Here is a 12,025-nt window from a genome sequence, read left to right as displayed (position 1 = left end):
GCTTCATCAAAAAGTGTACTGGTTAAGATACTGTTACTTAGACATACCAGGTCTCCTAACAACAAAACTATTCCCTGTACTAGGAATTTGAGGGAGGATAAAAATAATGCAACGACAACTTGACTGATGACGTAAAGAAGGCTCATTAGGTTGTTTGTGGCCCTGTTATGTAATATATTAGGCCTCTGTGAGGAGTAACATAGCACTTTAAATATTAATTGGGGCTCAGAACTTCAGGGACAACTACTATAGGTCTGCAACTGTGAGTTATAAAAGGATAGCCCTAGGAGCTCCAGAGGGTGTTCCTAACCCCAGAGATGTGCAGGAAGTCAACCTGGAAGTAATTCCAGAATGGAGTTTTCAAACCCATTTCCAATCAAATAACTAGCAAGCCCAGATATGACAGAATGGCTGTTGCCAAAGGCTTAACTGGTGGGAGGAAGAGAGACAAGAGGTGGAAGGAAAACTAAAGAAAGTATTTGGAGGAGTATATAAAGTATTGGTGGTTGATAGCTCGTTAACCATATGTATTACTAAGAGGGAAATCTGTTGAGAAAGGCATATTGGGCAACATATTTTTTTCTCTTGTGTAATGGATCTTCTGAAATCAGTCAAATCCGTTGGAAAACCTGGCAAACTGGAACATCCATTGCACTATGCAAAATAAACCTCTTAACATATGCAATTTAATATAAAAGTCCGTTTCGTCAAAAACGGCGAAATTCTATTCAGCTCTTTGCTGTGCCTTTTAAATATTACAGTTCAATTTGCATAGGGCAATGGATGACACAGTGTGCCAGGTTTTCCAGTGCATCTGATTCAGATATTCAAGTTTGGCCAGGCAAAAGTCATCTCATTTTAATAAGGGCATATCTTTTGCCATAAAATGGTGACAAAGTGGCCCGATTAGATTTTACCCTTTACAGTGCATGTAAAATACTGTACCACAGTCCATTGGTGTGGATAAGAAAGTGTGCCAGGTTTACACCAGAGAATTAAATTAGCATATCCACATTGGGGTGCACAAACTTCACATACAATCAATATGTGAAAAATGAACTGCTTTCATAGTTTGTGGGGAAAAAAAAGCCGGCTCTGAGCTAGTAAGTAGCTGTGAGTAATTAGCTAACGAATGTCATTTCCTTTACAAAGTAGTGCTGTGCTTAGTGCTGCTGCTTCACAGTATGTATAGCCTACTTTTATAAACTTGCCAATATCCATTTCTGTGGAGTGCAACTGTGTATGTAACATCAAACTGCTAAGCAATATGTTCTGTTCACAGGAAATGATATACAGTTGAATGCAATTGTATTTGGTGCACATCTGATTGTATGCATCGCACACGCAGTAGCTGTTTCAACCTTAAAATACAGTACCACAAGCTACTAAGTGGCGCGCATGGGATAGTTTCCCAAAAAAAAAAAAAAATTTTTTTACACCACGTCTCCTCAGCGGCTTTTTAATAATTAACATTTTTAACTTAAATTTCTATACATGGTGATTCAAACCACATATGTGTACTATTGATGTATAACTATGAAAATAGGATATGTGTTCAACTGACCTACAAAATTGGAAGGTAAATATCCCATCAACAATGGTTTTAGTAATTTCCGATAGAACTACAAACCTACTGTATATATCTTGGGTATATGGTGGTAATAAAACAATTTAAATGGTAATAATGAGACACTCACTTCTCTGCGCTCTATCTCCCTCAAACGATCCTCTTCTCTCTGCCTTTCAATTTCACGTTGTTTCTCAAGTCGGCGCTCCTGTTCCAGCTGCCTTTTTCTTTCCAGTTCACGCTGCTCACGATCTCTGCGTTCTTGTTCCTCACGTGCTTGCTGGGCACGGCGTTCTGCTTCACGCTGCTGCTGCTCCTGCAGAGCCTGCCTCCGCTTCTCCAGTTCAGCATTCCCACGTTCATAATTCTCCTTTCTTTTATCCTCAAATGTAACTGCATACAGAAATATATTAACATTAAGAAAGCACACAGAGCTTGAGTATTCTCTGGATGTGGCACGTATCATCATATCTGCGAATAATGAACTTAACTATTTCTTCATCCAACCTGAACCCTGCAACAAACTCTGCTATGATCACAGCATGTCAAAGATCCCATAGGTTGTTCTAATTTTTTACCTTTCTCATTGATAAATTCAGATGCAAAACTGATAGCAAGACTTTTAGCTAGACATTTGCAATGGTTTGTTTTAGATAATCTTGATCAATCTCATTTCACTTGCTCATGTTAAGTCTGCACTGACATGTGATCTCATTTATCTCTGCATATCAACACATCCAATTTCATCACTCAGTTTTTCCTAATTTAACCAGTTTCCTGCTCAAATATTCTGATTGTGAGCTAATGCTTAGCACTGATGCTAATGCTGTGATGAATCCAGTCCTAGTTAAGTCTCCATCCACCATTACTGCACTCACATCTCCTTCCAATTCCTCTTTATGTAAACTGACATCTTAGTTTATTAGATTCTTTCAGGCTACTTCATCCCTCAGCCAAAAAACACTCATTTGTTGCCTCGGCTTAATGTACAGTTACATATTGACTATATTCTTTTTCGCAGTCTCTTGCCTCCTTGATACTCGAATAATCCTCGTTAAGTTCTGCCTTATTTAATTCGGTTTACTGTAGCTGCACATACTCACCTTGGTAGAAATTTTACATGTCATTTTTTAGTAATACATTTTTGTGCATCTAAACTTGATGAATTTTTTTTAAATTAAATGTGGGTACTATGGACAACGCTGGTACTATTTGGGAAGCTACCAAAGGTTTAATTTGTAATTTCTCAGTTTCCATTTCATTGTATCTTGCTCATACTAAACTACTCAGAATTCCAAACTTATATCCTTAGAAAAGGCTCACCCATCTCTGGTCAATGAAGAGTATGAACTAATGTTTGCTAATAATACAAATGAGCTTAAGGCTTTACTGTCTGAAAAAACTGAATCCCAAATTAATTGCACTCAAGCTTGTTTTCAGACCAAGCAGATTGCTTGAATGGAAAATCAAGGGAAATAACTCCTTTGCCATATTCCCTTATCTGTACTAAGTCAGATGCTCTCTCTAATGTGCCCCTTGTAATTATGAAGAATTTCTTGACTACAAACTATTTTCTGATCTTCGGCCTGTACACTGTATTGTGAGTGCTGTGCAGAGTGGAGACAGAACCTCTGCGTTTTTCCCAGTTGATTCCAGGGTTCATCAGGGGTGTGTTTTTGCTCCTACTATGTTCAGTGCTAGCATTGACTGGGTGTTGGGCAAGGTTGTGGGGTCCAACGGCTGTGGGGTATCTGTTGGTGAAGAAAGATCACTGACCTTGACTCTGCTGACGATGCTGTGATCTTCACGGAGTCAATGGAGGCTCTGATCAGTGCTCTTATGAGACTGAGCAAGGAATGTGAGTGTCTGGGCTTTCAAGTATACTGGCTAAAAGCCAAGATCCAGGCCTTTAATGACCTCTTGGGCAGAGCCAACAGCAGTGTGTCTGTCTGTGGACAAAGTGTCAACCTTGTATCTGGTGACTCCTCTTATGAAGGAAGTAGATGGGTTGAGAGAGCATGGGGGTTCATGAAGTCACTGGAAAGGTGCATTTTGCGCTCCTGATATCTTTGCAAAAGGACGAAGGTTCAAGTCTTTAGAGTCCTGATGCTTCCTTATCTTGCTATATGGCTGTGAGACATGGATGCTTTCCAGTGACCTGAGATGAAGACTGGACTCCTTCAGTACCGTGTCTCTTTGGAGAATCCATGGGTACCACTGGTTTGACTATGTGTTGAATGAACGGTTGCTCACGGTGTCCTGAATGACGCACATTACCTGCATCATGAGGGAGCATCAGTTACAGTACTGCGGACATGTGGCACGATTCCCAGAGGGTGATCCAGCTCAAAGGATCCTCATTGTTGAGGACCCAAGTGGCTGGACCAGGCCAAGGGGACACCCATAAAAAACCTGGCTGAGACAGATAGATGGTACTATACTTCTAAGGCTCCAAATATTCTTATTCCTTAGACCTCCTCTCTCCCTTTCACTGTTTTTCAGCAGAGGTTCCTCTGTTAAGGTACAATTACTGTAAAAACTGCATTAGCTTCTCATTGGAAGTCCCTGATTCTCCTCCTTATTTTTTTTTTTATAGCTTACTTTTACCTGTAACTTTCTGCACCACAGATCACTTGAGCATCTGGCTCCCGTATCAAAAGGAAAAAAGAATCTGTGAAGCTAATCCAGAGTAAGATTTCCAGTGTCCCTCTGGCTGATCTAGCGCTCAGCATTTGACTTTCTCTTTTACTTCTCATTTCCTTCTCTTTTAAAGAGCCTGAGCATGTTTGCCTTAACTCTTTCAGGGAAGCCCAGGCAGTCTCTGGTTGTTTATTCAACAGATAGTTCATTAAAGTGCTTTGTGGGGTGTGGATAGGTACTGATGGATGGGTGATCATGTTTTTGGGAGTTTTAATTCTCCCAAAATATAATGGTGTTTTCATAGATCTAAGGTTGTACTTGATATCTGATTGTTAATAAAAATGTGATCATAAACAAAAAGACACGTTCTAGACTAGCAAATTCACTGGAACACCAACAATCTTGTGCTGGCAGAGAGACAAAACATTTAAGTTACTAGAAATTAAAAGATATCAAAAACAGCATTCATACAGAGTCAATATGCTTTTACCTTGGTATAAAGTTATTCCCCAACACTGTTATCTGAACTGCTTAATCTGTTAAGTAGTCCCCTATAACTGTATAATCAGTAGAAAAATATTTGGAAATAAGGGTCAAAGATGTAATTGTGTGAGGAACACAAAAATGTAAATAAATATTCAGACACAATGTATGACATGAAAGAAAATACAATACCTGCATTTTTTTTTTGCGATGGCTCTGTGGTATTCTCAGTCACTCCCTGATATGGGGACACTGTTCCATTGATTGCATCACCCCATTTTCCTAATCTACAGAAAGCAGAACATAGAATAAATGCAACAAATCTGCACCAATACCATACAAAAAAACTGCCAGGAAAAAGGCTAACCACTAAAAATATGGTATGTAAGGTTTAGTTGCTATAAAATATGGTGCCCATTTAATATCTTAATTTCTCACACCTGTATATTTACTGTATATACCGACATAACTATGTTCAGATCACCTAATTCAAGCTGAACCTTGTCTTTGGTTTAGTTGAGCTCTTTTTTGATTTGTTTTAGATTAGTAAGAGAAATCCAGCCCAGAACTCAAAAAGTTTTAATCAGTGTTAATCAGGGACAATATACAGTACCTCCCTATATTGGCCCACCTCCATAAAGTACTTAGTGAGTAAAATTAACAAAAAAATTCAGAACTTCTTCAAACAGCATGGTATTTCCTTACACTTGAACACCTTCTGTCCAACAGCTCAAATGTTATTAATATGAAAACTATGTAAATGGTGGCTGAAGTGTGTATAGGCACTCAGTAAGTAATGTTTTGACAAAATACAGATTTCTGCAGCAAACCTGGATTTGTTTTCTTGTTGAATTAAGTTAAAATGTGGTAAAAAAATCTGTTTTCTTCCATGCCTTCATTTCAATACCTGAATTGATTAAAGTAAATGCACTTTCCTGAAGAGGCCCACAGGTGGTCTAGAAGATTTATATGACATTACCACACTGTCACTTCTAGTATCAATACATCTTTTTTTTTTTTTTATTAAATTCCGTGGTCTCGTCCGTTATAGGAGATGGACGTCTGAAGCAGAGCTCCGCTAGCAGCGGCTTTATTTTCCCACGTACTTCAAATTATTTAGAGGTATCCTGTATTTAACCCGACCAAGGAACTTCCACTACATTATGCAAGCATGAGTAACAAGAAGAAAAGTCAGAAAGAACCGGAAAAGAAACTTAAAGCTGCATCAAAGTCTGGACAGACATCCAGCCCAAGTGCAAGGTATAGCCTCGCAGAGACTGACCAGGAACAGGCGGACGAATGCGCAGATTTCCTGGGACCCTGCTCCATTGTATCATCTCCAGTAGAGAGCGAAAATGGGAGCAAAGGTGCAAGTGATACAGGTCGCGATGGATCGCCGATTTCTGAGGATCATTCGAGACTAGAAAAGGTCCTGCAGGATGTGCTCTCATCTACTCATCGCGAGCCCGCAGCACCTGCTGCATTTCTACTCGCGGAGCACGAAATCCGAAACGAACTGTCCAAACTGAAAGAGATGATCGCTACACTGGCCACTGCCATGGCTACGGCCATAATGAGCTCAAGAAGGATAACAAGAATGAGCTTAGAAGGATAACAAAGACCAGGAAACGCGTCAATTTAAACATTTTGACATGACCTTTAAATGCATGTTGGAGAAACTAGAGGAACACATCGAAGAAAATAGATCCAAACTGAAAAAACTTGCCAACCAGATGAATGACATGACAGATCAGCTGGATGACGTTAAGCAGGCACTCACGGCTCGAGTTGAAACAGCAGAACAATTGGCGTCTAACGCCGATAAAAAAGCTACAGCTGCGAATTCCGAATGCAAAAAACTCGGAGACAGACTTGCGGCCCTGGAAGATGGGTGCAGAAGAAGTAATATAAGAATTGAGGGTATACCTGAGAAATGAGAAAGCTCAAACCCAGTGAAATTTGCAGTAGAATTACTCTCTAAAATAATTGGAGATGATTTTAAACTCGACACTGAGGTTGCAGCAGCTTATCGCATATATAGATCAAGCACCTTTAAACCTAGGTCTTTTACTGTCCGCTTTGAGCGATTACAATGTAAGCTTGATGTGATGGCACTTCTCAGACACAAGCAAGAGATTATATTTGTAAATAATCTTATTCGTATTTTCCCTGACTTCTCACCATTAACAGCTGCAAAACGCGCAGCCTACTTTAACATTAAAAAGTTGCTACAGAAAGCCGATATCAAATACAGCTTCTTGTATCCCGCCAAACTGAAAGTGGAAGTTCAAGACCAATATTATGTATTTTCAAGCAAGGAGGAAGCTGAAAAGGAACTAAAGAAGCTGTTTCTGACACTCTTTTGAAACTTAATAAGGACCCGTATTTTGTCAAGGCATGGGAAGGACCTATCATCTGCAGTCGGATCCACTTTTAAAGAGACTGGTATTATAATTATACATCCTTTTCTTTACTTGGACACTATACGTTTATGTCTTAATTACAGTTATAGACGTGAGTGTGTGGAAGTAAGTAAAGCAGGGTTTGTTTTGTTTTTTTTTGTTTTTTTTTACTACCTTAAAGTAGACTGTTTAACATCATATCCTTGGTTTATTGCTATTTCTACTATTACAGTAGGATTTACTATGTTTATCCTAGACTACTTTTTAAAATCATTCCCAGGGTTCATTCTTTTATTATCTTAATATCTTAAAATTGCTGAAGATTATTTTAAGCTTAAAGACTGTTAATGATTATATTTTTGGCAGATAGAATTTAGAATTTGGCTGCAATAGATATCTCTTTGTTTTAATTCTCAAACGCCGCTGCGGGGTGGGGTTTGTTTTGTTTTGGACATGCTCTGTCTCTTTGTATGTCAGAGGACTAGGACATTACTAAGTGGGATCAAGCCACATGTGGGGAGGCAAAATGGCGGGGTGGGGGGATAAAGGGGGGAGAGAAGGAGAGCAGGCTATATCTAATCTATTCTTCTAATCCTTATAACTATAAATATCAATGCAACAATAGGCTAAAATGCAATAACTCATGGGGAATTTTGAAATTAACTCTTTTAGGGCGGATGTTAACTTTTGTCGACAGGAGGGGTTGAAGGCGAATGTCGACAAAAGTCGACATCCAGGGATAGGGGGCGACAATCAGCTGTTAATGGCGACAAATCTCACTGTCACATCACAGGCATTCCCTCTGTGCTTGGAGGAATGCTAGACTCGTTGACTTGGCAACTAAACCTTGCGTGTGCATGAGTTGCGAAATATAAACAATGGCAAGATGGCACCGACATGTGAAAAGGGAGCGAAGCAAGTGCAGAAAAGAAAACACTCGGCAGACGATGTTTTGCGCATTATCGCGGAGTCGGACTCTTGATTTTTCAGAATCGGATTTTATTGGCAGTGATCAGGAGATCGAGCAAGAGAATGAGAAGCAGGCATCAGCTGATCAGACACCAGCCGATGCCGCGCCAGCGGATCTGCTGCCAGTTGAGTGCCTTCGCGCAGCCGATGCATGTACGGCAAGGTTCGCATGGGATAAATACACAGACATTGATCCGTTGAGAGCCGATCTGGCTACCGGAGTTTACAAGACGGCATGGCTTGCTGTTGGACACGACAGATCACCAGCTGCTCTACTTCAGGCTGCTCTCTCCTGATGCTGCTTTTCAGCTACTGTCAGACGAGACAAACAGGTAGGCAGAGATTTTTTTTGAATCGCGGGCTGCGGTTGCATCGCATTCTCGTTTTTCAAAGTGGAAACCCACAACGAAAGACGAGGTGAAGCGCGCTGTGGCATTACAAATAGAGATGGGACAGAACTGGTGATATAACTTCAGGGAGCATTGGTCCAAACGTGTTTTGTCCACTGGTGGCTTAGGTACGTGCTGCTGCAAAGTTTTATTCACTTCTGTAATAAATAGAAGCAAATCCCATGGGGTGAGCCAGGCTATAATGCCATACATAAAGTTCATAAAGTTTCAGAAGATGAAAAGAGGTGACAATACGGTTTTCATGCAGGCAGAAAACTTGGTGGCAGTGGCATGGCACGATGGCAAATGGGTGACTTGTCTCTCTACAGTACACACTAACAATATATGTGAGAAAGTGCAGCAACAGACAATTGAAAAATAGGCACCAAAGCAACACATATTGTAAGGAGTGCAATGTGGCAATGACTGAAATTGGCTGCTTTGAGCGAGATCAGACTTTGCTGTGTAAAATGTATGTGATATGTATGTGAAATCATAGAGTATGCAGGCTCATACAACATGCAAGACAGTAACATTTGTCAAAAGTAAATATTTTTTGTTGATTTGATATGTTAAACAATTGCTTTGTGTTCTTTTTTTAAAAAATGTTAGTTTTTGGAAAAATATTCAGCCCTGGGAGAAAAGAAACAAAAAAAAAATTAGCCCTAAAAGAGTAAAGATTAAAACTGCCTCACTACCAGTTAAGACTATAAAATGACATTAAAAACTCAGAATCAATGTCTCCATGATGGGACAGTTAACTTTGTGAGCTGGAATGTTAAAGGCCTGAATCACGAATTAAAGAGAAAGAAAGTATGCTCTCACCTAACAGGTTTAAATGCTAAAATAGTATTTTTACAGGAGACCCACTTACTAAGCAAGGATCAGATCAGACTACAAAAAGACTGGACTGGCCAAATGTTCCATTCTAGCTTTATAAAGAAAACTAGAGGGGTTGGAATTCTCATACACAGAACAGTTCCATTTGTAGCATCAAATGTAGTATCGGACCCTGAAGGGAGATATGTGATGGTCATGGGCAACTTATTTAACAGTAAAATGACTCTGATAAATGTTTATGCACCCAATGTCGATGATAAGGAATTCATGCAAAATCTATTTGCATCCATTCCCAATGTGAACACTCATAAAATTATAATGGCTGGGGACTTTAATTGTGTTTTAAATCCACTCTTAGATAGGACTCCTGTAACGGGGGGACGACATCTAACACTGCAAAGACAATTACACAGTTTTTAACTGACCACAACTTATCAGACCCCTGGAGGTTTCTTAACCCAAACTCAAGAACATATTCGTTCTACTCACCAGTGCATCATAGCTACTCAAGAATTGATTATTATTTTTATAGATAATAATTTCCTGCCTACAATTAAATCGTGCAAATACGACACAATTGTTATCTCCGACCATGCCCCTGTAGTCTTGGAGCTAAAATCATTAAGCCCCTCACACTCACCTCGTAGATGGCGTCTTAACCCTCTTCTATTTGCAGACGAGAACTGCACAGAATTTATATCCAAACAAATCAGCTTCTTCCTAGAGACAAACACGCCCACAGAGGTTTCTGCAGGAACACTCTGGGAAACTCCAAAGGCCTTCTTAAGAGGACAGATTATTTCATATCTTTTCCACAGAAATAAATTAGAAACCAAGAAAGTGTCAGAGCTAAGAAGCGAAATTACTAGAATAGATGAAGAACAAGCCAGGCGTCCAAGTGAAGCTCTTCACAGGAAAAGGCAGGCCCTGCATACAGAACTCAACATCTTAACAACTAAAGAAACTGAACAACTTATTTATAAGTCAAGACATCATTACTATGAACACGGAGAAAAAGCTAATAAGCTTTTAGCTCAACAAATTCACAAACAAGAAGTTCGCAATGCAATACCAGCAATCACCAACACGAATGGAGAAGAAATCATTGACCATAAAAATATAATGCTCACATTTAGAGATTATTATAAATCCTTATATTCTACAGAGTTCAAAGAAGACAACACATAATCTAATGCATTTCTGGATACATTACAGACACCACAAATAGATTATTTAAGTGCTGAGGAACTGGATAAACCTCTGACGCTATCAGAATTACCAGATGCTATAAAGTCACTTCAAAGCGGGAAATCAGCAGGCCCCGATGGTTACCCCGTAGAATTTTATAAGAAATTCTCCACTCAGCTAGCTCCCCTTTTATTGGCAACATTTACAGAAGCTAGAGACAACCAAATACTACCTCAAACATTTCGTCAAGCATTAATCACCGTCTTTCCTAAACAAAATAAGGACTTCTTGCAATGTGCATCATACAGACCAATTTCACTCCTGAATAATGATGTTAAGATACTCTCAAAAATTCTAGCTAGAAGGATGGAGAAAGTGCTGCCCTCGGTAATATCACAGGATCAAACTGGATTTATTAAAGGCCGACACCTATCTTCCAATCTTTGACGCCTGTTTAATGTAATATATTCACCAGCAAAATCAAACACCCCAGAGATATTACTATCATTAGACGCAGAAAAAGCATTTGATATGATTGAATGTAACTACCTTTTCACTGCATTGGAGAAATTTGGGTTTGGCCCGAATATTTGTGTATGGATCAAACTACTGTATACCAATCCAGAAGCTTCAGTTTGTATTAACAACATTTGTTCAGACTACTTTAAGCTAGAATGTGGTACCAGACAAGGATGTCCCTTGTCACCACTGCTGTTTGCAATCGCCATTGAACCACTGGTGGTTCACTGTCGAAATTCTTATCAGATAAAGGGGATTATCAGAGAAGGACTGGAACAGAAAATTTCTCTATATGCAGATGATATGGTTTTATATATATCAGACCCAGAAAACACTGTGCCTGCAGTTTTAACAGCACTCACAGAATTTCAAAAGATATCTGGTCTCAGAATTAATCTGAATAAAAGTATACTCTTTCCATATAATATTAGCATATAATATTAGATTGGACACCCTACCTTTTACCATAGCAGATCAGTTTAAATACCATGGGGTAAATATCACAAGTAAACATAAAGCTGTTTATCAACAAAATTTTGCCGTCTGTATGGAAAAAATTAAGCAAGACTTGCATAGATGGTCAACCGTTCATCTCACTCTAGCCGGAAGAATTAACGTTGTTAAGATGAATATCCTTCCTAAACTTCTTTTTTTATTTCAAAACATTCCAATATATATCAATAAATCGTTTTTTAAGCAATTAGATTCAACAATAACTTCATTCATTTGGAACTCAAAATACCCACGTATCCGAAGAGTGACCCTACAAAGACCTCAGGCAGAAGGTGGCATGGCTTTACCTAATTTTCAGTTTTATTACTGGGCAGCAAACATACAAACCATAAAAACCTGGACACAAAAAAATGAACATACACAGGCTTGGTTAGCAATAGAAGTAAACTCCTGTAGTACTTCTTTATACTCCCTGCTCTGTGCTCCAATAAATGCAAGTTATCGCAAATATACTAATAACCCTATTGTGCTTTACTCACTCAGAATATGGAACCAACTTAGAAAGCATTTTAAGA

At 39.1% G+C, this 12,025-nt stretch overlaps 2 protein-coding genes across 5 annotated transcripts in view; one reads left to right on the top strand and one right to left on the bottom strand.

The window, feature by feature from the left end:
• The window catches only part of LOC114648035 (intersectin-2-like), a 277,957-nt gene that overhangs the window by 134,643 nt on the left and 131,289 nt on the right, over nt 1–12,025 (bottom strand). For all 4 annotated transcript variants that reach the window (XM_051925602.1, XM_028796817.2, XM_051925601.1 and 1 more), the window contains exons 11-12: nt 4,883–4,977; nt 1,698–1,960 (exon numbers count right to left, since the gene is read on the bottom strand). In XM_051925602.1, the coding sequence (XP_051781562.1) occupies nt 1,698–1,960; nt 4,883–4,977 (358 nt within the window). The remainder of the gene's footprint in view (nt 1–1,697; nt 1,961–4,882; nt 4,978–12,025) is intronic.
• fam228a (family with sequence similarity 228 member A) overlaps nt 1–12,025 on the top strand; it is a 218,345-nt gene that overhangs the window by 158,550 nt on the left and 47,770 nt on the right. The gene's annotated exons all lie outside the window — the stretch shown is intronic.

The sequence above is a fragment of the Erpetoichthys calabaricus genome, chromosome 3 (assembly GCF_900747795.2).
Source record: "Erpetoichthys calabaricus chromosome 3, fErpCal1.3, whole genome shotgun sequence".
Lineage (NCBI taxonomy): Eukaryota > Metazoa > Chordata > Cladistia > Polypteriformes > Polypteridae > Erpetoichthys > Erpetoichthys calabaricus.
This window is presented reverse-complemented; position numbering and strand designations above follow the sequence as displayed.